Genomic DNA, 25,674 nt, shown 5'->3' with positions numbered 1-25,674 from the left:
GATGCCAACCCATTTGAGCAGATGAATTGTTCTTCCCCTATCATGGGCATCAAACCTTTCAAAGATGGTGAGAGCCAGTGTAGTGGAGACTCCCAAAGTATTGTATAAGATGCTGGTGTGGATCATATTGTACAGGGACCTGGTGTAACTATAGTGGAAAACTCCTCCCCATGATGTTGCGATTTTTTCATATTCCACAAGATAAGGGGTATCAATAGTAGACAAAGATTATTTTCCATTTTGGGCATGAGTTGGATGCAGAGTTATATGCTCTCGCTTATAGCTATAGCCAACCATATAGTGAAGTGTCTCCTAACTAATGCACTTTGGGATTTTTTTCATTTTTCCACAACAGTCATTCTCTTGATCTCTTCTGCCTGTAAATATTAATCAGGGTCCTTAAACCTATCAAGAAAAGACACATTCCAACCAAATTTTCAGTTCTTGATGATTACAGGACATAGGCCCAGAATCTTTTTCACCCAGTCAATCAGTTCCATGTGGCTGCTTTGATCACAGTATTCAAGGCAAGATGTTTCATCTGGTACCGTCCTGTCTCCTAATTTTTATAATAGGAAAATGTCCATTTCAAAGTTTGCTTCTTTCTTTCTGCCAGTGTTTGTCACAGATATGATCTTGGGGTGTAATTTCTCCAATTTTGCAAAAGGTCAGTGTTACTTCATTGTAAATTATGCTCCATTCATTCATTTATATGACAACGTTATATCTTTAATACCAATATTCCTTCAAATGTGGCCTTTCTCATTACTGCTTTTTTATTTTTTTTATTCATTCACTAGTTGTGGGTATAGCAGCTGGGCCAGATGTTATTTCTCCTCCCCCCCCCAACTGCCAATCAACCAGGGGCAGCTAAGAGTTAACAAGATTGTTGTGTGTTGAGTCACAAATAACCAGACTTCTGACATTTCCTTCACTGAAGGAGGTAAGCGGTCAAATGGGTTTTTAAGACAATTTGGTATTTTCATGAGTATCATTACTGATAGTGGTATTTTTAAAAAATCATATAATTAAATAAATTGGAAAATTTAAGTTCTCCTGCTGCATTGGTGTAATTTGAACCCATGGCTTCATATCAAGTTTAGGTGTCTGGATGTTAGTCCAGTAGCAAACGCTATGCTACCAAAGATCTAAATTAATTCTGAGTATTTTTTTTTCTGTGAGAAATATTTGCTAAAAAGTAGGTTGAAATAGCACATTATTCCCACTTATCAACTCTGCTATGGTCTCAAAGAATTTCAAATGGATTTTGTGACTGCAGTAAATTCCATCTTTTGACGTAACTTTAATGTTGTCTTTTGACTAGAAGGAAATGTCAGAATTATTTCCCTTGAAAAAGACAAAGTAAAATAATTCAAGGATCACAGTTCTAACCTCTGCATTGAGCTGCATTGCCAACTCAGTTCCCCAGACAATATTCTTCTTCATTTTCCAATGAGTCCTCACTTCAAAGCATGATTCATGTCCAAACCATTAAATTATAAAAAAACATAGGTCATGGAAATATGTCACTTTAAGAGTAAAACAAAGTTTGAGAGTGCATCATGCAATTTCAAGGTTCTAAGACCAATTCCTTGTATCCATTGGATTTTGCAAATTTTCTGCCAGCACTCTTTGTAATTCATTATCGTAGTCTTATCTTATTTAATGAATAATTATAGAATTATAGAACAATTCAGGCCAGAAAGTGGCTACTTAGCCCACCATGCTTCTGCCAGTTTTCTGAAAGTGATTAAGCATCAATGGAATTTTATTGGTATTGGTTTATTATTGTCACTTGTACCGAGGTACAGTGAAAAACTTGTCGTGCATACCATTTGTACAGATTAATTCATTACACAGTGCATTGAGGTAGTACAGGGTAAAAATAACAGAATACAGAGTAAAGTGTCACAGCTACAGGGAAGTGCATTGCAGGTAGACAATAAGGTGCAAGGTCATAACAAGGTAGATTGTGAGGTCAAGAGTCCATCTCATTGTATAAGGGAACCATTCAATAGTCTTATCACCATGGGATAGAAGCTGTCCTTGATCCTGGTGGTATGTGCCCTCAGGGTCCTGTATCTTCTGCCTGATGGGAGAGGAGAGAATGACCCGGGTGGGTGGGGTCTTTGATTATGCTGGCTGCTTCACCAAGGCAGCGAGAGGTATAGACAGAGTCCATGGGGGGGAGGGCGGGGTGGTGGGGAAGGCCGGTTTCCGTGATGCACTGGGCTGTGTCCACAACTCTCATCAGTTTCTTGCGGTCACGGGCAGAGCAGTTGCCATACCAAGCCATGATGCATCCAGATAGGATGCTTTCTATGGTATTTTAATATATTTCTGAAATATACAAATATGTGCATTACACTTCAATGAGAATACTGTTTTAAATGTTTCTTCCTTTTAACGTGCCCTTAAGGACCTTGTGCGCCATATTGGTTGAGGTACTGCTACTTCAGCCATAATTAAATAAAAATATTTTCTGAATGGATTAGGTACAAATTATGACAAACATATATCCTTTTAAACTAATTAGTTAGTGGTATTAGGTAGTACACTTTCTGTGTAATTCTTCCCAATTCCCAGTAATAAATTCTTCACCATTAGCTCAATATTATTTGATTATCAAAAAATATTTACATTGATCTTTTTCAAATAATCTACGTGAAGAATCCATTTTTGTTGCAGCATTGCTTTCAGGACTAACTGCCTGCACATGTGTGGCTTCAATATGCAGTTTTCAAATCAACATGAGTTCTTGTAAGAAACTGTTTGAATTTCTCTCGTCTGTAAAAGGTTTTGCTCAGAGTAAGTTAAACCTTGATGGTAAGTTTACTGAGGTTTCCTTTGGCTTTAAGATACATATTGTCAGTAGTTTTTAAAAATCAATCATGATTCACTTTAGTGTCCTTATATCGTTCTATCTAATTATGCTGACATTTTGCTTTCTATGTTCAACAGTGGATACTGAAGATGCCAATCTGTGATTCCCACCTGGGTGAGCTGGAGCTTGACAGCCCCAGTGAGTTGTGCATTTTCTTCATAATTCATGTGGCACCGACTACTTAGTTTATAAAGATATATGTTTGTCATAATTTGTACCTAATCCATTCAGAAATATTTTTATTCAATTATGGCTGAAGTAGCAGCACCTCAACCAATGTGGCACACAAGGTCCTTAAGGGCACGTTAGAAGGAAGAAACATTTAAAACAGTATTCTTATTAAAGTGTAATAGATCAGAAACATATTAAAATTGCATTGATGCTTAATCACTTGACTCTCCTCTGTGGCCTTATTTAAGTTGCTCTAGAGATGGAGCTTGCAGTAGCTGTCAGGAGTTTTGATACCTTCTATTGTTTATCTTTTGTGCAATAAGAGCAAAATACAGATCTGTGAAATAATAACAGAAAATTCTGAAAACACTCAGCAGGACAACCAGCATCTGTGGTAAGAGAAACTGATCTGAAACAAACTCTTTTTTCTTTCTCCATGGATCCTGAATATTTCCAGCACTTTCAGTTTTTTTTAAACAAATTTCCACGACACACTGTAGTTTGCTTTTGTACTTTAATTAGGATCAACCTTTGCTTCCCCACAAATGGTTGAATGGAAATGATTTGCATTTTATGCAGTGACTTTCACCTCCCTGTCAGCAGTTTACAACAAAAAAAGTACTTTTGAAGTAGAGTAAGTTATGTATTATTGGAAATGTGGTAGCAAATGTACACATAGCAAGCTCACAAACAGCAATGGCCAAGCAGTCTGTTTTTAATAATCTAACTTCAAAATACTGCAGGTGCTGAAAATATGAAGTAAAACTATTCAGCAGCCAGGTAGCATCTATAGCACAAGTAAAATAGGTTAATGTTTCAGGTTGATGATCCAGTTCTGATAACAGCGCATCAATTCAGAATGTTAACTGTTTTCTCTCCCCAGATGTTGCCTGACGTGCTGGATATTTCTACCATTCTCTATTTTATTTTAATAAATATTTGTTGAAGAATAATAATCCGGGAACCAAGAAAAAGGCAGGAAACTTCCAGATTTTCTTTTTATTTTATCACTTCAGTTTTGATTTCTGATTTCCAGCAGCTGCAGCACTTACATTTTGTGCTGCTGTATTGGTCAAAATGTAACTGGATCTTAAAAAATAAATTGAGAATGAAAGAATTTAACTCTTTTAAATGGGGGCTTTTGGCATCCTTTTCTTTTTTTGGAGAGAAGGAAGACAGGGGCTTCATCGCCTCAATCAGCACCTCCGACAGTGCGGCATCTCTAACGGTGAGGCCCCTCAGCCTACCCTTCAGTGTAATAAAAGTTTTTTCCGCATAAAAATAAATGGGAGTTCTTTGTGTGTGTGGGAGGGGCTGTGTGTGGAGGTTGTGAGGAAGGAGAACTGTGTATATAAATATTAAATGTGGTTTGGCTGGTTTGCTTACCCCCACTTGCAGCGACAGGCTGACCAGACACCTCGGGTGTCTTGTTGATGACATCCCGCCTGCCCCTCCCCCCCGCCCCGCCGAGCCGCGCATGCGCCTTGCGGGCGTGACATCTGCGTCGCGCCGCCATTTTCTGCACGGTGCGAACAGCGGGGCTGAGGAGAAGAAGGAGGCGGCGGCGAGGCCTAGCGAGCGGGACGCAGCCTGGGAGACAGCGAGAGGCAGGGGAGGGAAGAGCGAGAGAGAGAGAGGAGGCGCCAGCCGGGCTGTTAGCCGCCACCGCAGCGCAAGCGACGAGCCGCTAGAACCACCCACCCCCCTCAATCGGCGTCGATTAATTTTGTTTTGGAAGACGCCCGCCCGCACCCCCTCCGGTTTCGGCCGAATAAAAAGCCGCTAATTTTGATTCTCGGCTCCCTCTCTCCTTTCCCCCTTCCCCTCCCGCACCCCTTCTTCCCCCTCCCCCCCCCCCCGTCCCTCTACCTCCCCCACCCCCTCGGGAGGCGCTGGCTCTCCCCCCACCTCTTTGGGTGCAGGCCGAGGCGAGTTCCCCCCTTTGCCGTGACGAGCGGGGAGGGGGGAAGCTTCGAGCGCGCAAACCCCGGGCGAGATTGGGCGAATCGCGAGCAAATACGTCCGGGTTTCCGTTCCTGTCACCAGGGAGCCGTCGCTCGCGTCCAACCCCGAGGTGAGGGGGCCCGAGGCGGAGGCCGGCGGCGACACCATGAACCACTGCACCAAGTCCGAGCAGAATGAGCAGCACCTCAGCGAGCCCGAGGAGATGGAGATGGAAGGTAGGCAAGCAGCAGGCCCCGGCGCCTCGACTTCTCCGTCCGCAGCCTCCCCGCCTTACTCAGCACTTTGCCCCCACTCCAGGAACAGGAGCAACCCCCCCCCCCCCGAGTTGGCGCTAGGCCGCAGGCTGAGAGCGCGGGGTTTAGGCCCCCTCCCCCCTCCTCCACTGGGCACCACGAGTAGGCCGCAGGCCTCCCTCCAGTTAACCCTCCCCTCCCAGTCTGCCAAATCCCGAATTATTTACTCAACAAGCTTTAAATAACTGGGTGCCTGTTTTCATTTAGGCGTGTGTCTCAAAACGTAGCAAGCAAGGCCTGTGGCTGATGGGAGCCAATGGCTTCCAGATCTCTGCAGCATTTGCTATCTCATGCTGGCTTGGCTTGTTTTATTGCCATCAATGTCTATTTTGTTTTCTTTAACTGGGATCTCACGACAGACTTATTTTTGAACAGAGGTCGGTGGATGTGTTAATGTTTTTATTTTGAATTACTTTTTGATATTAAATGCTCCCAACAGCCAACGTGGAGCTTTATGTTCCTTAAAAGTTTATTATCTTAACTTTTTTTAAAATCAATTCCATAATTAAGATGTAATTTAACTTCTGGACAATATGTCCTGTACAAACAGCATTGATTCATACATCGCCTTTCTAATTTGGTATTGGCTACTGTTCTTGAAACTGAACAGATTATGCATGTTCTCCTCACATATACTCAATTTGAGAGAGTGAATCCTTAATATTCTGTTGTCCAGACATATGTCAAGAATTGTTCAGACCCTTTTCTTGCAGCTTTGTAGTTATTTTCACATTGAGGATAACCTGATTGTTTACACCGTATTGTCAATGTAAATTATGGTCTGTGTTGTGATTAAACTTAATGTTTGTCCAAGTTTTTCAGCAGTTGGATTGTTACAATGTAGCAGTCCATTTGGCCCACTGTCTCACTGTTGGTAACAGCCCTACAACTGGATCTATAAACTCATTTCTATTCCAGTCAAATATGGCTGTTTTTCTTTTGCAGATTCTAATTGTTAACATAGCTGCTCTATTAGAACATTTTTCAAATAAGGTGCTGGGAAAACATCATAATCCACCCTTCAGTTATACTTGTAATTAATCTGTCATTTGCCACTCCTAACATATATTTGAAAATCTATCCATATTTTCTCCTAAAAGTTAGAATGCATTATTTGGATACATTTTAACATGGACACTAGCATAAATTGTCCAGTCATGTACTTGTGCATACTTTTTTTAGATTTTTATGCTAATTTGTTATTTAGGTAAATAGCCATTAGTTTGGAGTTTGGACTTCTCTTGAGCATCTTCGATAATATACACAACAGTGGATTATGTGAATAGATTTGAACTTTCTGGCCCATTTGTGTTTATGGGTTTTGCAATCTGAATGAGTAAGTGGTAAAGCTGTAATGAATTTTCAACTGGACACCTTTCCAAACATCGTACTGACACTTAAAGCATCTTTTGTAATCTTTAAAATTCCAAATAGTTTTGCACCAAATTATGTTTAGTTGGAATGTAGTTATCTTTGTAATGTAAGAAATGTGGCAGCCAATTTTCACACAGTGAAGTTCCATAGTCATTGGAAATGTTGACTAGATATTCTACTGTTCATGATCTCAGTTGAAGGATAAGTTCTGTGGTATTGAAATAATGGAGAGATCTTTATCATATGTTTATCATTGTGAAGGAAACATGTGATTTTTGTTTGTATCTCATCTGAAAGATGGCATTTAACTGTATAGAACTGCTCGTATCACATTTGGAGTGTCAGTTCAGAATGTGTTTGTGTCCCTGGAGTGGGATTTGGAGTCATGGCCACCTGTTTCAAATGAGAGTTGTGCCACTGAGCCAAGGATGACTCCTTGAATTATATTTGGTTCATATTAGCATGTTTTTATTCATGTTGAAATACAATACAATCAGTGGTTGAAAAGCAGCTTTAATTTTAAAAAAGACAAATGTTCTATGCTTAATGTTAGCTTGTGTGGAGTCAAACAGAATGCATTTGTTTTGAGACTATATGATTGTGTTAAATTAGTTCCAATAGGAATTCAGTTTTGCTTTCTATCTTCTTTCAAATGCAGAGATTAGCTGAGCGACTGAGATGCTGAGATTCCAAGTAACATGATGCTCATGTATTCTAAATGTATCTTCCTCAAGGCTCTAAATTGACAACCTAAAGGTTCTCAAATAACTTTGGATTTTCCAATTGTGGCCCTTGATGTTCTCAGTGGCATTTGCATGATGGAATGTGGTCCTGAGGAAAAACTGAGCAGGAAGATCCCAAGTTTTTTCTCTGGAGGAGCGATTTGGTGTCGACTTAGTAAAATGGAAACAAAAATTAATGTTCAATACATGAATAGTGATTTTTTTTTAAGTTTGTAATGTCTATGCTAACAGTAGCTTTCAAATGCAACACAGGAACATGCAATCCACTATCTTTGCTGGTTACTTGAAACGCCTTATGAAATTCTTAAGTTATGAAGGAAATTGTTGTCTTCTAATTTTCTAACTTCCCACTAATTATTCCTCACCTACTCATAAAGCATTGTAGCTTTATATTTTCATGAAATTTTAATTAGTATTTTTTCCTATCCTTTGTTTAATGTTTAAAATTTGTAATAAATTTTTAATTGTACTGTGCACCGTTCCTTGGCTGGGATGTTGATGTTTTCAAGTATTTGTAACCATAGGCTCAAGTTTGAGTGCTTCCTGAGTTGACTGTTCCTCAGTCAGAAGTTGGGTTCATATTACTAGCTTCATCCTTTGCTCCCTTTTTAGACTAAGAAACTGATATTGTGACTTTGAGAATTGTTAATTTATTTTGGAGTTATCTATCCCTCAGCAAAAAAACAGGTGTTTGAGCTGGTTTTACGGTGTTGCTAGCCATTGATATAGAAACACAGAAGGTGGATGTGCAAATGTGGTGCAATTGAGGGCAAGGTGAAGGCAAATATTGTTTAATGCTTCTCAGAGCAGCTGATTGCCTTTCTGTGATTCTGATGTTTTCTGAGATGATGCCTTATTGTAGGACCAATGAAGAAAGAATTGCTTTGGTGCATTTTCAGTACTGCACATTTTGTGGGTACATTTGTATACTCAACCAAAATACTGATGCCTTTTAAAGGCGAATGGAGAGGCTGAAGATAGGAAATTGTAACTTGATAAGTTATTCTTTCCTACTAGAGTGCTTAAGTGTGATCATATTCTTCCCCGACTGATAATGTTTACCTGCCATTTGACATGAAATGCATGAAAGTATGAAATAATATCATGGGGGATTTTCTTTTAAGATTAAAGGTGGTGTGATATTTAAAGCACTAAATGTCAAAACTGCAAATTAGAGTTCCATCAGTGATTTAACTTGCTATGACTTGTGCTGTATGCTCAAAATATTAATGTAGATGTAGGATTTGCACTTGTAGTAAAAAGTGCAAAAAAAAATGTTCACATATAAGAAAAAAAGAGCTTGATTCTGCTTGAGTTTGCTGCACCATTCATTAAGATCATGGCCGATCTTCTACCTTTGCACCATTTTCCCGCGACATTTAATCCAGAAATCTTCGATCTGTTTTGAATGAATTCAATGACTAAGCCTCCATAGCCCTCTAGGATGGAGAAATTTTCTGAATGGACTGTCTCTATCTGAGACTGGCATCTTGTTCTAAACATGTCAGCCAAGGGAAACATCCATCCTGCATCTACCCTGCCAAGCCCTCTGAAACTCAAATTCCTTAGCAAGATGAGAGGTGATCTCATTAACTCAAACAGAGTAGGTCTGTGTTCTACAATTTGTTTGCTGATCTCATTTTATTTGGCTGCTGTTGCTGAGAGCATCTTCCTCAGTTTACCAGGTTCTCCTTTTAAATTGTATTTCAAAGATCAGACGACTTACTGTGCCAGAATACTAATTTGTGTTACTGAGGGAATCCTGCATTATTGGAGGTACAGTCTTTTGGATAAGACACAAAACATGTCTGCTCATTAATAAAAGGTCCTATGGTAGTAGTACTGAAGCAGATTATCTAGCTGTTAACAAGTTACTGTTTTGGGGACCATTTTTTTTCATGCAAATTGCCCTTCATTTCTAAATTATTTTGGTTATTAAAAATATTTGCCCTTTCCTGAGGTTATGAAAAGCAGAATTCAAGTCCTTTCGACAACTTAACATAATTGGTGATGCCAATTTTGCTGGACCAGAAATATTTGTAGCAGATTCTCATATATTACCTTTCCATGCAGACTTGGGTTCTTTCAAATATTACATTCTATCATTTATAGACAGCTGCTTTTAATAAGGCATCTAAGTTGAAAAGCAATTTGAAATTGTATGTGATATTGTCTAATGGAACATAGTATCCCATTAATGTAGATTAGAATAACTGAGCTGAAAGTGACAGTTTGTATTTTATGGCTTGGCTGACTTGACTATTAGACCAATGGTATTGCTCACTTGTGAATACCCTGGGTTTTACATTTTCATCCATTCTTTATTACTGATGCTACTTTCTGGCTCTTCTAAAGCTAGTCTTGCTCTGTCTATATGCTTCACTTAATTACCTTCACTCTTGTGTATATTTCCTCCACTTTGCATTTCATGCACCTCCCAGTTTTGAAATACTGAAATTTTTAAGGCTACAATATGCAGCAAATTGAAGATAATATATCCAATTGGGTGCGATTAAGGTCGAGGGTATTTGAGAGGCACTGAAGCATAATTTTCTCAGATGTCTTGGAATCTGCAGCAGTGGAGGGTAGCAGATCTGGATTTGTTTGTTGCAATGGCTTTGAAGTGGAATTGGTGCAGCAGGGTCTCAGTTGTGGGATTGCCACAATGTCACAGAGTCAGAGTTGTACATCACAGAAATGGGCCCTTCTGACCTTCGTGTCCATGCTGCCTGGCAATGCTAAGCTGTCAATATCTTCTCTGTGAGAGGGACTGAAGCTGACCTGAGGTGTTCAGGGAGAGTGAGGGCAAAACAAAGGTAGAGTGAGTGTAATGGTAATTGAAAGTAGATCCATTTGGGAATGGGATTGGCCTGACCATAGACATACTGAAACCAACCCAGTGATCTGATGGTACTTTTTTCAGGCCAATGCTGGTCCTGGCACACACTCAGGTTGGGTAGCCAGGCTCTGAATAAAATGCTGAGCATTGGATTTATTGAAAATAAAAAGCCAGCCTGATCCAAGCCTGAGGGCTTGTAATTATTTTAGTACCTGACAAGAGCACTCTTTGGATCTTAGTATTAATTACATGACACCACGCACCAAATATATAGTAATGTTACTGCCATTTTACAACATTATAATCTCTAAATACAAAGCCCTTATTCATGTAGCTCTGTGAAAGTGCAACTGTTGTAAATTGAACTGCCAGCATGGGGCAGAGAGTAGCTGTTTCTCTGGGTTTTTTTTAAACTGCAGTTTTTAGTTTAAATTAACATTTGCCTATCATAAATGAATTGTATTATCCATGTTGCTGAATGCAAAATAGGTATGCCTTGCGTATATCACCTGTTTGTCAATGCTCTTTTTAAAAACACAAATTTTGTGTCCCAAACTGATATTATGGGTTGTCTTCTTGGACTTGTCAACAGGGCATGTCAATATAAATTGCAGAACTTTATAGCACCATGAGTACAATTGCTAGAAGTTTCAGTAAGATGATGACAATTGATGGTTGATTCTCCAGCCATTGAAGTTTAAGCTACAGTTATTGTTTATTTGTTACATTGTGATAAGGAAAGATAATTCCCAAGGTATTGGTGTTCAAATAGGTCTTCAAAAAAAATTATTGTCCTCAAGACTTAAAACTTGTAGTTAAAACTTGTGAGAAACTCCAGGAGAAAGTGGTGTAGATTCTTGATTTCTTTCACATTGGTGCTTCTGTTCTCTCCACTTGGTTTTCACAGTGCAGTTCTGCAGTTTCTTTCCTTGGATGGTCATCACTGATGTCACCTTCATTGTGCATATTCTATTCTGCCATAGATTCACCTGGCAAGCCGCACTTAATGTATATCATGGTTAGAGTTGTATGAAGGATCAGCTTTATGCAGTATGTCATCTCCAAGTTGTAGCGGGTTATTGCTGTAGAGAAACATTCTTAAATTATTTTCAGTGCAAATTCTATCATTAGGTTTAAAGATTAAGTAATGTAAATTTTCATTATTCCTTGACTCAGCTATTATTTACATCAAGTTATTGGCATGATCATATTAATATGCTGCTTTTGGAAATTGCATAAATTTCTAGACAGCCAGGCTCTGAATATGTAGACTTTATAATTTTGCATCAAGTGTCAAGGCTCCATTCAGACATAGCATGGACTCTTTGCATCTTTCTGAAGAAACTATTTTATGATGTGGTCATTTGTTGGGATTTATAATATCTTCAGTGGAAATGTTTTTGCAAAAGGTGAGGAAAATATGCTGACATTTTTGATCTGGGCATCTTGATTACTCATTAGTACATGTAAACGAGGGACATGAAAGGTTACTGAGGACATCTTTGTTAAATTTTTTTTTAGGGACATGTATGAAATGGAATCCAAGATGGTAATTTAGAGTTCAAATATTAGAGTATGGCAATAATTGAATTGTTAGAAGTTGGCTTTAAAGCTAGAAAGTGGTATTGCCATGATTGAAGCTATCCCTTTTGTTTTGAATCTCCATAATTAGGTGTGTACTGCCTTTGTTGGATGCACATTACCTCCAAACCAGATTGTGACCCAGAAAACCTTGGTTTTGTATTGAAGTGTTATACCATATTTGTTTTGTCCCAGTTATTCAACTTGCAGTGGTCCACCATTCCATCTCGTGAAGATGTAGAAATCTGCTCTTGGTTGAATTCTGTCTGACCAGGGAAAGTAATGATCTACACCCTTTTGAAATCCCTCTGTGACTTTGTTTTGCGAGTCCTTTCTAGATTGTACACTGTACGATATTGTTTCTTGCATCCTTTTCTCTATCCCTGTTCCAGGAATCTCTCATGCTATTTTAAGGTTCATGAAAATCAAAGTAGAATCCAATTTTTGGGTAATGAGCTTTTCATAAGAATAAGTGGAAGATACAGTATTTTAAAAAACTAATATCATGAAAAATAAATGACTTGTAGACTTGAAACTGTATAGATATTTAGATTAAACATTTTGCATACAAAAGAAATACTTCTCTAGTTAGGAGCATGACCTTTCACATTATAGTATTGGGTGATGTTAAATGTGAAGCTAGTTACACCTCAACACCTGCAGATGTTGTTTTCCCTGTAGCACTCAAAGCTTGCTTCTCATAGCTACCTTAAGTTTATCTCTTGCAAGCCTCTTTTTGCGCACATTTCCTTTTATGGCCGTAATTTGTCATATAGTTTAATAATTAATCAAACTTTCTGTGATAAATAAGTTGAGCTAGCTGGTATGTTAGAACTACCATCATTCTCAGTAGGATGAGCATGTGGATTTTTTTTAACTTGGCGTTATTCAGAGGTCAGGTTGTTTCAGTTAGTGGATTACTCTGGCAGAGTTCTTGGATGTGAGGTGCTATCAAGAGTCATGGCAGGTTCATGGGATCACTGAGATTCCTCCCACCCACATATTGTGAATAAAGTAGTTATTTGACATCAATTTTGTGACCATCTTTATTCCATCGGCATCCATGTAAACTTAACCAAGTTTTAGTTGCTTGATATGTTATGAGAATAGGTTTGCAGAATTTAATCTTGGAGGCCAGTCAAGCAATGAAAACTGGGTTCTGTTTGATTGCTTGCACCTAGTGTGGAGTTATTGTAATAGTACACAAACTTAATTTGCATTGTAAGGTATTAAAAATGAATTTAAGCTGGTAATGGTTCTGTGCTATACATTTCACTAGTACCACAAGTTTAAAAAGTCATTTATGGAATTTAATGATGTTTGAATATGTCAAATACTGAAGGCAGTTAGGTTGTTTTATGACATCATGAGAAAGTTGTTTTGGGATGAGGGGTTTCTACAAAGGTACCAACTTTTAGTTTAAAATTGTCTGGGACATTATTAAAGGAAAATTTAATCAGCTGTTTGAATACTAAGCATGCACACTTCTGGGGTACTCAACTGTTCTTAGCTTCTGAAGTGCAAAAGAACTGTTTTCATTGCAGACAGTTTAGAATGTGAGTTATGGAATGTAGAATAAATTCATTTCACAATAATGGACTTGAATTTTCACACTGTTGTTGGATGTGAGGCTCTTACTTCGAGAACAGCAGGTAGCCAACAAAAAATGAAAAGTGAGTATAGATAAAATGTAGAACTGTTACCTTGAGATTAACACTTCACTATCTGATTTTTCGGTCCAGTTGTATTGTTAAACAGCCATTATGATAGGGTCAAAAGCACCAGTAGTGAATAATACACCTGGGTATTCCTTTAGGTATATGCATTTCCCATTGCTTTCACAAGATAATGCTGCATTAAAAAAATAGGCAGTGAACTGACATTTGTGATGTCGGTACACTATTTCAGACTACAGAGATTTAATTGACAGGAGTTAAACATTTCACAGAAGTTAAAGGAAGCTACCATTTTCAAGAAGTATAAGGACTAATGGGTCTGTAGAGACTTCTGTTGTCTGACCAACATGGTTGTGGCTTTTAAAATTAATTTGACCAGCTGGGACATTGAATTGAGACCTTTTTAAGACTATTTTTTGTCATATGCCTCCAGGTTATCATTGAGCCAGTTGTACAGACAGAATTGGGCCCTTCAGCCATAGTTCACGGTGTCCATTGTAGTGATTTTATACCAATCCCTGTTTCCAACATTAGGTCCTTGGACTGGGTTCTTTGCCTTGTGATTTAAGATGTTTTTAAATGTCATGAGGGTATCTGCCTCCACCACCTTTTCAGACCATTTACAGAATCCAACCACCATTTGTGTATGTGGGGGGGGGGGGGGAGAAGATCCCCTCTAAACCTTTTGTCTTAACATGCCTTCCCCACGGGCAAAAGACTCTATCTATCCTATTCGTCCATCTCATCTCAGCCACCTCCACTTCAGGGAAAACAAACCTACCCTATCTAGTTTCTCCTTGTAACTGTAAAACTACAATCCAGGCAACATCCTGGTGAATCTCCTCTGCATCCTCTAGTGTAATCGCATCCTTTCTGTAGTGTGGCAACCAAAACTGCACATAATACTTGGGATGTGACCTAACCAAAGTTTTATAAAGCTGTAACATGATGTCCCAGTTCTTTTATATTCTGTTATCCTATACTCTTTGGTCAACAAGCCTTTTGATTGCAAGCTCAATTTTGTCCTTGCCAGATTTGTGTAAGGGCTTCCTTTGGAGGTTCCTTCTAGCAATCTGGTGCAATGATTGTGGTCTGTTTTTCCTTTTTTTTCTCCTGACTTTATTTGATGAACTCACTACCATACCCCTGATGAGAAGTGGCAGCACACCTCAGGAATAGAACCAGTAATTACCCTGTATATACAACTGGAGTGCTAATTTGAATAAACTCGCAAAATTATCAGTTATGTAGAGTTCCAATCTGTAAACTTCATACAAATTAATACCTAGCTACTGATATTAAATATTATTGTTTTATTATGAAGTGTTACTGGGTACAGAAGCAAGAATTTTCTTGACATAAATAATTCAGTCAGTTTTTAAGTGATCTTGTTGAGCTTAACAAATGTAAATTGGAGAATGAAGTTTTACCCATGCAAGTTGGCTGCCTTTGGCTAGGTGGGATGCTGTAATTTCCTGGAAAACTTCCAGTCAAATTTGTTCTGTCAAAGTTGTTTGTATTTTGTTACCAACACCTCTTGCCTTTGCTATTTGCCAGATGTTCGTGGCCTGCTGTGGCCTTTCCTTGGATGGACCATGACCATTTGATGACAGCACCTGGTTTTGAATTTTATACTGGATGTTGTAGATCCTTTGTAGCTACCAGAACCTGTTTTCATTGTGTACTTTCCAGCACCGGAGAGCTTGTGCAGCGTTCGGCAAAAGTACTTGTGAATATCTTAACTGCTGGAAAACCATCCTGTTGTCAAAAATGTCCAAATTTGGTTTACTTCTGTGTCAGTCCTGGAATTCAGCATTCTAGAAGAAACATGCTTTCATCTACGAGTCCAAGTCAATGCTCCAGGAAGCAGCTTGAAGAGAATACCGATAAAGCAGGTCATAAAATTTCTTAGTCCCTGTGCTTTGGAACCTGTTGATAAATACCAGGATCTTTAAGCATGGTTTACATTTCTAATAGTTAGAAGAATATGTACTTGATATATTGTGAACCTATGCTTTTTTTTGCCTCCATTGAGATTTGCATGACACCTTAAAAATTACAGTGCTCTTGTAAATGCAAGACTAAATCATTAGAAAGACATTAAGGGACTTCAAAAGTAAATCCTTTTGCATTTCACCAGATCAATATCTTGTTCGATATTACTTTAATCTCTTTTTGCTAAAATCTCTTCCACTACTGAACAAGTGTTGGTTGGTAACTGATCTTGGTTCCTATTAAATCAAGAAGCAGAAACAATTGGATGACCAGTGCAAGAGAGCAGATCAAAAAACTGTCTCCATCACTGTAAATTTTGTGTTATCTTCATAAACCTAGAATCGGTTTTTCAAACAATTTGGAGCATAAAATTAGTCTTGGGTTCTTCAGTATAACTGAATAAACTAAATGTAGAAATTTTAGAGGCCAGAATAACTTTCAGTAAAGTTACGGAGGAGAGAAACCACTGGCATTTGCATCCTAGCCAGCAGTATGTTCTTGAACCAAGGTTCTAAGTGTTCTCTGTTCTCGGGTTATTTCACGTGCAGGCAGATAGGGTGCTGAAGAAGACATAAGATGCGTACCTTCAGCTGTGGCACAGAACATAAGAGCATAGTATATAAACCATTGGTTAGGTTGCACCTGGAGTGTTGTACAGTTCTGGTTCCCACTCTGTTGGAAGGGTAGTGCCCTTGAGGCTTGTGGAGTAACTGGCTTAAAGCACCATACTTGATTTGAAAACTACCTCAATATGGATTTTCTTCCAAGTAGATCTGTTACAAAATGTCCAGTCTCTGAACCATCTTGTCCATTTCAGACTTTGAACAATGACAGAGATTCAGTTTACCTAGCTTGTTTGTTTAAATATCATGGCCTAAAGATAACCTTAAATGTAGTGCTAGTTTTCCCCAGAGTTAAACTTTGCATGTTAGAGTTCTTAGTGAAAGCCCAATTGGAATAATTCTTTCAATACCATTATTTTTAAAAGAAGTGAGCCAGAGTTATATAGTGTAGAAATAGGCCCTTTGGTAAACCATAGCACTTGTCTACATCAATCCCATTCATCTGTATTTGCTCTGCAACCTTCAATCCCTTAGTGATTCAATTGCTTCTCTAGATGCTGCTTAAATCTTGAAAGAGTAGGTTCCATATTCCAAACGCTGAAAAATCCCCATAAAATTCCCTCTTAAACCTCCCACCTTGAACCTATGCCCTCTTGTTTTAGACACATTACCATGGAGAAAAGATTGTTATTGTCTGCCCACCTCACAATTTTGTGTCTGTCGGGTGCCCCTCCATCTCCTCTGCTCCAGAAAAAAACAAACCCAGCCTATCAATCCCCCCTTATAACCAAGATATTGCAATCCAGTCAACATGGTAGAGCAGAGGAGATGGTTCATTGGGAGGAATTGAATACAGACATTGGAAGTTTTTGCTTCATTTGTATTGGGCATAAGTAAGATGACATTCGTGTGCTGTGTATTGGTCAAAATTACGGAAGGATGTTAATGTGTTGGAAGGGGTTCAGAGAAGGTTTACTAGATAATGGAATGCATTGGGTGCCTTTATAAGGAAAGCTTGCAGAGGCTAGGCTTGTGTCTGCCAGAGTTCACAAGTGATAGGCAAGTTGAAACACAATATCCTAGGGATTCTTGGCAAGGTGAATGTAGACAGGATATTTCCACTGTAGGATTAAATACTGGGGTCACTGTTTAAAAATAAGGGGGTGTCCCATTTAACTTGAATGAGGTGACATTTTTCCTGAGAATCTTTAACAATGCTCTTCAAAAGGTAATGGAAGCAGTCTTGGTCTGTCTCTGCTTCAAGAATATTCAGATACCTGATGAGCAAAGGGGACAAAACCTTATTGTGGGTAAACAGATGTGATATTTAGGTTACAGTTAGAACAACCACAATACTAAATGGTAGAGTAGGCTGAAAGGGCTAAGTGGTCTTATTTGTATTTTAAATGCATTAAGTTTTTTAAATTTTCGTTTGGGTTGTGAACATTACTTGCAAGACCAGCATCTTAATGCGTGTCCTTAATGACCATTGAAGATAGTGATGCACTGCATTTCTTCTTGTGAAGCTACTGCCAATGTTATGGATGTGGGGCCAGTAGTAATGGAATACAACATTTTTCCAGGCCAGCGTTTTATGACTTGGAATGGAAGTTGCAGGGGTGGTGCTCTCTGGGGTCTCTTGTGCTTGTCTTTCCATATAGTGGAGGCAAGAGTTTTGAGTGTTGCTGTTTCAGATGTCTTGCTTAAATTTGGCAGTAGATTTTATAGATGGTATACATGGAGACCAGATTGTGCCAGAGATGCTTTTCCCTGGATGCTATCAAGCTGCTGTGTAGCAGCACTCATTTGGGCAAGTGGAAAGTAGTTATCAGTCCAGGTGTCTTTTGTAGATGAGATTCTTGTACCTAAACCCCTCCCCCTGCCCTTTTTCAGATGTAAATAGTGTATACTTTGGTATTTCTATTGATAACAAGTTGCAGGCACCCTTCCCCCATTGTCAAAGTTACTTCTTGGACAACAACTGAATGCATATGCAAATAAATATAGCTTTCTTTTATCTGGTACCTTGCAAATAAACTGAAAACTGCAGTTGTTGCCTTGAGGAAAGGTTGCCTGTAGATTTGTCGTGATTAGCCTCCAGCAAGCATAGCCACCATCCCAAGGTATTGGTTTATGATTCCATCCATTGGGGTCAATTTTGGTTTCTTTTGGTGTTGATTTTATTGCAATTGCTTCATGACATTAAGGAAACATTTGATGAAATGTGGTGAGGCCAGTGGCTCTTTTCTCAGCTCTTGAATTTGGACCAAGACTGTAATGAGATATGCAGTCCATTTGATCTTAGTTAATCCTAAACTAAGCACCTATATGTTGGTATTAGTGAGTGAATGGCACTTGATAGCACTTCAGGTATTTATTTCATTGATGGGGCAGAGTGAGGGGGTGATTAGCAGGAAGGATTTTTTTATCAACAGGAAATAACTGCTGTGGAATTTTCCACTTTATCATGTAGCTCCTACTCTGGTTAGCTAGAAATCTGACAACTGTACCTGGTTTTTGTTTTGGTGCTCTCCCAAACTTGAGACTGGTGTTGGACTCAGGCTTGATGGTAATAGCGAGTCATGAGGTTAGAGATCCCAAATGAATAGAACTTGACTGCAGGTAGCCAAGGCAGCCTTGTGGATTCGTATGTTGAGTTGCTGAAGTCAGAATCCAGCCCATTAGCTTGGTGGTAATGCTTCACAGATCTTGATGAGGAAGAATCAATAGGGAAAAACCTTATCCTTTCTTCTGTTGGTGATGGGCATTGAAGTTTAAATACAAGCTCTCCCTTTCCCAACGTCAAGGTCCTCTCTGAGTAGTGCTCATTGTTAAACTGTTTAGTACTGATTCATCAGGAAAGTACTAGATGTTAACAAATGTCTAATGCCAAAGGAGTCACTCCTTTGACTACTACTCCCAAATGGATTCCACTGTGACACTTACTCTACTGCTCTGTCCTGCCATTGGGGTATGACATTATGCAGAATAATGAAAGGAGTTTGACTGAAAAGTATCACAGAGTACAAATTGGAACATTGCTTAACTTGTCCTGTACTACCAAAGATCCAAGAGCAATGTACTATTATTTTGTATTATAGAATGTATTAGGCCAGAATGTGTTAACTATTGCAATTAGAAAAACAAGGTAACATGCCTCAATGACTACTGACCGGTGGCTCTGACATCCACCACCATGAAGTGCTTTGAGAGGTTGGTCATGGCACACATCAACTCCAGCCTACCAGACAACCTGGACCCATTGCAATTTGCCTATCGGCGAAACAGGTCTACAGCAGATGCCATCTCCCTGGCCCTACACTCGGCTCTGGAGCATCTGGAGAGTAAAGACACATACGTTAGACTATTGTTTATTGACTACAGCTCTGCCTTCAATACAATAATTCCAAGCAAGCTTGTCACCAAACTCCGAGACCTAGGACTCAACACCTCCCTCTGTAACTGGATCCTTGACTTTCTAACAAACAGACCGCAATCAGTGAGGATAGGCAGCAATACCTCCGGCTCGATTATTCTCAACACTGGTGCCCCACAAGGCTGCGTGCTCGGCCCTCTACTCCCAATACATTCACAACTGTGTGGCCAGATTCTGCTCTAACTCCATCTACAAGTTTGCAGATGATACCACCGTTGTAGGCCGTATCTCAAACAGCGATGAGTGAGAGTACAGGAAGGAGATAGCTTAGTGGAAGGGTATCATGACAACAACCTTTCCGTCAATGTCAACAAAAACAAGAGAGCTGGTCATTGACTTCAGGAAAGGGAGCAGTGTACATGCACCTGTCTACATCAGTGGTGCTGAGGTCGAGAGGGTTGAGACCTTCAAGTTCCTGGGTGTGAACATCACCAGCAGCCTGTCCTGGTCAAATCACGTAGATGCCACGGCCAAGAAAGCTCACCAGCTCCTCTACTTCCTCAGGAGGCTAAAGAAATTTGGTTTGTCCCCTTTGACTCTCACCAACTTTTATCGATGCACCATAGAAAGCATCCTATCTGGATGTATCACGGCTTAATACGGCAACTGCTCTGCCCAGGACAGCAAGAAGCTGCAGAGACTTGTGGACACAGCCCAGTGCATCACGGACACCAGCCTTCCCTCCTTGGACTCTGTCTTTACCTCTCGTCTTGGTGTAGCAGCCAGCATAATCAAAGACCCCACCCACCCAGGACATTTTCTTTTCTCTTCCATCAGGTAGAAGATACAGGTGCCTGAAGGCACGTACCACCAGACTTAAGGACAGCTTCTACCCCACTGTGATAAGACTATTGAACGGTTCCCTTATACAATAAGATGGACTGTGACCTCACGATCTACCTTATTGCACTGCACTTTCTTTGTAGCTGTGATACTGTGTACTGTTATTGTTTTTACCTGTACTACATCAATGCACTTTGTACTAACTCAATGTAACTGCACTATGTAATGAATTGACCTGTACGATCGGTTTGTAAGACAAGCTTTTCACTGTACCTTGGTACAAGTGACAATAATAAACCAATACCAGATAGTTCTGATCAAAACTGTTGGCTGTTGAAATGCAAGTAACCCCTAATTCCGCACTGTGAAACAATTCCAGGACTTTGACTGACTGGAGTACAGTATTCCTTAGATTTAAAACAGGATTTGAGATCTGGCTGTTTTCATTTGGGATTATTGGGATATTGTTTTAGAAGCAAAGATAGCTTGAAGTTTGTTTTTCTTAAATTTTTTGTATATTCTTCCTTTTAACTTTTCAATTGTTTTTGAGTGCCTCTGAATTTTAAATTCCAGTTGGCAGAGCCCTTCCCTGTGCCACCTATCAAGTGTTTTGGGGACAGGGCCTCGTCACTATACCCCCAAGTTCCTTTTGCCACAGAGCACTGCATTCCAAAATGGCGAGAACCACAGGGCCCCCTATATCTGTCATGGGTGAACCATGTGTGATTATTTCAGGTAGAGGTTCTGCCCCATTTCTGTGGGTGGTAACTGCCCAAGAATAATCAGAGAAATTTGAATTATGGTTATAAATCTAATAAATGTGCTTTTGGGTCCTTTTGGCACTGAAGCAATAATGAAATAACTTCACGTTCATGGTTACTTTCTTACATTTGCCCCCACAGACTTGTGCTCTATTCTGTGTCTAATTGAATAGCATGCACTCTTCCAAAAATCTGATCAAACAATATTTTGTTTCCACCTCTTTGTGTATTGTCATTTCTAAAAAAGGTATCTGATTAGAACCATGGATTTCTCATTTCATGGAATTTGCTGTTGTTTGTAGCTTCTGTTGGTTAGTTTGTACTTTAGAATGAACTGGTTGTGTTACTGCTTAGTATTTTTCCCCCCGAAGGATGGCATTGCTGGTGGAATAAAGCATGGTTGAAAAAAATAAGGGGGTAAAAGAGGACCATAGATGCTGGAAATATAAACAGTATTTGAAATATTCAGCATGTTGGGCAGCATTTGTGGAAGGAGAAACTTGATGTTTGTTCTCTGCCAGAGGGGAGGGTCTTTGAACTGACGTATGATCTATTTCTCTACCCACGGACACAACTTAACCTGTGTTTACTGTTTTTATTATAGAAGAGAATAATGTTCCTGTGTTTGTGCCAATTTATTCTAAAGATCAGCTCTTGGTCTGCTAATGGGGTCCCAGTAGTTAGCAAGTTGGGCAAATTAAGTTCCTTTGGCCTGACATATCAGTAGAAGTACTTTATTTTGTAGCCTTTCCAGTGGGATTGCTGCTATCCTGCTATCTTTCCACTACTTGTCACCTAACCAAACTTGCTCACTTTTGCATTCAACTGCATAATTAAGATGAAGAATGCAGTAATTCCTCAACAAAAACCATGTAGTGATGCTATTACTCATTGGTTACTTTGCTTTTATTTCTTCTTGTTTGAGCATGATCAACCTCTTATTTTGTTAACAAGCCATTTTGTAAAATTGACCTCAAAATAAATGTTTCGATTTGCCCCTTGCTTGATTCCCTATTGTCTTTTAAGTCAGTTCAACAATGTTTTGTATATCTCTAATACATTTTTTAATTTTTAAATTTAAATTTTATTTTACAGCATGGTAACAGGTCCTTCCAGCCCAATGAGTCCGCGCCACCCATTTTAAACCCAAATTAACCTACCCGTACGTCTTTGCAATGTGGGAGGAAACCCACGCAGACACGGGAGAACGTACAAACTCCTTACAGTGATGGGAATCAAACCCCGATCGCTGGCGCTGTAATAGCATCACACTAACCGCTATGCTACCTGTTAATCATGTTATTGGAATTGTTGAGTGCATCCACTAAATTTATTGGTAATTTGTTTAATTTTTAGGTCTGATATTTGTAGAATGTTCAAAATACTGTAAGCAGACATATTTATGGAGTCTTTAGCAATATGCATTTATTATTTTTTCAGCTGGTGATGCAGATGATCCTCCACGAATTACCCCTAACCCAGTCATCAATGGTAACGTAGCAATGGCGGATGGACACAACAATACAGAGGAAGACATGGAAGATGGTAATGTTTTGTTTTTTTATTAGCTTCCAATTTTAAAACAATTAATGTAAGGGAATGTATATCACTTGAAATATGATGACTCCTGAATGTTGCTCAGTTTTGACTGAAACTGCTTGCTTCTGGCATGCAGCCAACATTTGAACAATGTTTGCAGAAATTTGTTCTAGTGTATCTGAAACAATGTATTGATGCTTGACTTGTTACATTTTTGCTTTTTAGAATAATGATGGCTGCTGCAAATGAAAGTATTTGTGTCTACTATGGTTAAGGATGTTTGTGCAGCTACTTAAAGGTTCCATCTTTTTTTAAATCTCCTGCACACCTCACTTACATTTCCCTTAAGTTTGAACCTTAATGCTGTCATCACTGTCACCTCAAATTATTTATTTACTCTCATCTTGTTGTGACGTTTGCCTTTTGATTTGAATTCATTGTACTGCAACACAACATAAAGCTGGCTGGGAGTATGAGCTATGGGGAGGATGCAGAGGGGCTTCATTGATTTGTGCAGGTTCAGTGAGTGGGCATATGCATGGCAGATGCAGTACAATGTCAATGTGCGAGGTTATCCACTTCAGTTAAAAACGGGAAGGCAGAGTGTTGCCTGAATGACAATAGATTAGGTAGGAGAGTGGTGCATTGAGACCTGGGTGTCCTTGTAGACTGGTGGTTGAAAGTAAACATGCAGTGCAACAGGTTGGTTAAAGACATGTAATGTGGCCTTCATCGCAAGAGGATTTGAGTGTAGGAGTAGTAATGTCTGAGTGCAATTGTGTAGGCCTTGGTAAGATGACATTTCTGAGTATTGTGTGCTGTTCTGGTCTCCCTATCTGAGGAAGGATGTTCTTGCTATGGAGGGAGTGCAGCAAAGATAGTGTCAATCCTGCCATCCCAGGAATCTAAGAGAATTGGGATGGTTAGGCATGTATTTGCTAATCTTGGGAAGAATGAGAGTAGATCTCATTGACACTTGCAAAATTCTGATGGGACTGGATGGAATAGATGTGGGAAAAATGCCCCAGAGATGGGGAAGTCCTGAACTAGTGGTCACAACCTAAGGATGCAAGGTAAGCCATGTAGGACAGATAAGGAAGAATTTCTTTAACCAAAGTGTGGTGAACAAAGTAGAATTCACTAACACAGAAGGTATTTGAGACCAAATCATTCAATGTATTGAAGGAAGAATCAGAAGTAGTTCAAATGGTTAAAGAAATTAATGGATATGGGGAGAAAGCAGGAACAGGGTATTGAATTTGGATGATCAAGCATGATCATATTGAATGGTGGAGCAGGTTTAAATGGCCTAATACATTTTGCTTCTCTGTATTAAGAGAGAGTTTTATTCAATTGTCTTCAACTTTTCTCATTTAAATTTATAGTTCCTCCTCTTCACTCATCTCTCTTCACAATTCCATCCTTCACCCCCACCTGCAATCTGACGGGAAAATGAGTCAGCAATTATACAAAACTAATTTTGCCAAATGGTGCAAATTTTGTTAGTGTATTGTGACTTGAGGTCTTCCTCCAATTTATTAAGTGTTTGATATTGTGTGGTACAACATCTAACCAATGACATAGCAATTGGTGTCTTTTACGGCTATTTCAAAATCCATTTGCATTTGTGTAGCTGACTATTGTAATACTAAAGATAGAATACCGAAGACATTGGAACTACTTTTGCAGTAGCTGAAAAGCTCTCCCTAAATATGGGGAGAAAATGTAGGCAGGATGATGTATTTAACATTTGAAGTTATTTCTGCTTTGAATTTTGTAGGTGCAAAAACAAATTTTTCATGTAGGAAATATTTAATACTCCGTCAAAAGCTCAAAAGACATGCGACCAAAATGCAATTTTAAACAATAGGACTTCATAATAGTTGTCTGGGGCATTGTATGCTTACCTGTAGTTGTGCAGTAGTAATTGCAATGATTTTTGGATGCTGTGCTATCCTATTGTGAAGTTTTAAAGGTTAATCTACAGTTTTGAGCATACATTTGACTGATGATGCTATTGGTTTATACTTTGCTAAATATTTCTTAAGGACCGGATTTATTACACGTGTTCTCCTCCAGATATTCCACAAATGAACACTTATGGGTTATATATGCCTGCACAACTAAACGGACGATTGAGAATTGCACACAGTTCTAGCAAGATGCCTCCCCATGGGGTAGGTGCTCTCTGATTTAAAAAAAAGTCCTGGTCACAAGGAATTTTTTTTCCCTACTTGGAGCATGTTATATGAGAGTTCTCAGTTCCTCATTCATTCAACTTGTGCATTCATATAAGGAATGAATCATTAATTTTAGGGGATAAAGGAATGGAAATGGCCACATTGCAAAATTTGCCATTGTGCTACCAATTGAGTGGTAATATACCCATTATACATCAGCTTTCTAAGATTTTTCATTCTAGCGTTGATTTAGTTTTACTGATGTGCACAGATTTTAACTGGCAGTAGAAAATTACTGCTGAAGTAATTTTGGAAGTATAAAAATTTAAAGGATATTTTTGTTTTGCCCGAGCTTGTACTTTGTAGGTTCAACCCAGAAGCCCATGAATGAAGTTAAGTTTCAACTAAACCTTGTAGAACACAGTCTTTGCCAAACACATGCCTTTAATGTTTAGGCTGTGCCAAACTGCAGGAGTGTTGAATGAAATGGATATTTTCTGCATTGCAAATGTAGATGCTTCTAATTACAGCATAGGGTAACTTAGAATTCCAGTTTTGTTGAGTGCAAATTCAGCTCAGATGGAATTGAGTTGAAATGGAGCTGCATTGTGCTAAGTGATGAGAAGTGCTTAGGCCTTTCATGACTCATGCAGTCTCCCAAAAATTAGTTGGAAATCTTCAAAATTGTTCTGGGATTAGGGCATTTGCTGAGCAATCATAATTCCACTGAGGCGTTGTAGCACTGAATTGGCTAACATTTAAATATTGTCTCCCGGTGTTCCTTTTGGAGTTGATAGGAGATAGCAGATAAGCAGTGTTTTGCCCTGAACCAGCTTCTAGAGGTGCATTGCAGCTTAACCATTCTTGCTAAGTGAATTGCATTGTCAGACT

General features: G+C 39.1%; 1 protein-coding gene across 4 annotated transcripts in view; it reads left to right on the top strand.

Moving 5' to 3' along the window:
* The first annotated feature begins 4,466 nt into the window (after window positions 1-4,466).
* Window positions 4,467-25,674, top strand: part of usp7 (ubiquitin specific peptidase 7 (herpes virus-associated)) — a 67,922-nt gene continuing 46,714 nt past the window's right edge. For 3 of the 4 annotated variants that reach the window (XM_052021425.1, XM_052021423.1, XM_052021422.1), the window contains exons 1-2: window positions 4,554-5,235; window positions 22,505-22,609. In XM_052021425.1, the coding sequence (XP_051877385.1) occupies window positions 5,166-5,235; window positions 22,505-22,609 (175 nt within the window). In that variant the 5' untranslated portion in view covers window positions 4,554-5,165. Of the gene's footprint in view, window positions 5,236-22,504; window positions 22,610-25,674 lie in introns of all 4 variants that reach the window. The other variant, XM_052021424.1, reaches the window with a different exon arrangement.

This window comes from Pristis pectinata, chromosome 8, assembly GCF_009764475.1.
Source record: "Pristis pectinata isolate sPriPec2 chromosome 8, sPriPec2.1.pri, whole genome shotgun sequence".
NCBI lineage: Eukaryota > Metazoa > Chordata > Chondrichthyes > Rhinopristiformes > Pristidae > Pristis > Pristis pectinata.
This window is presented reverse-complemented; position numbering and strand designations above follow the sequence as displayed.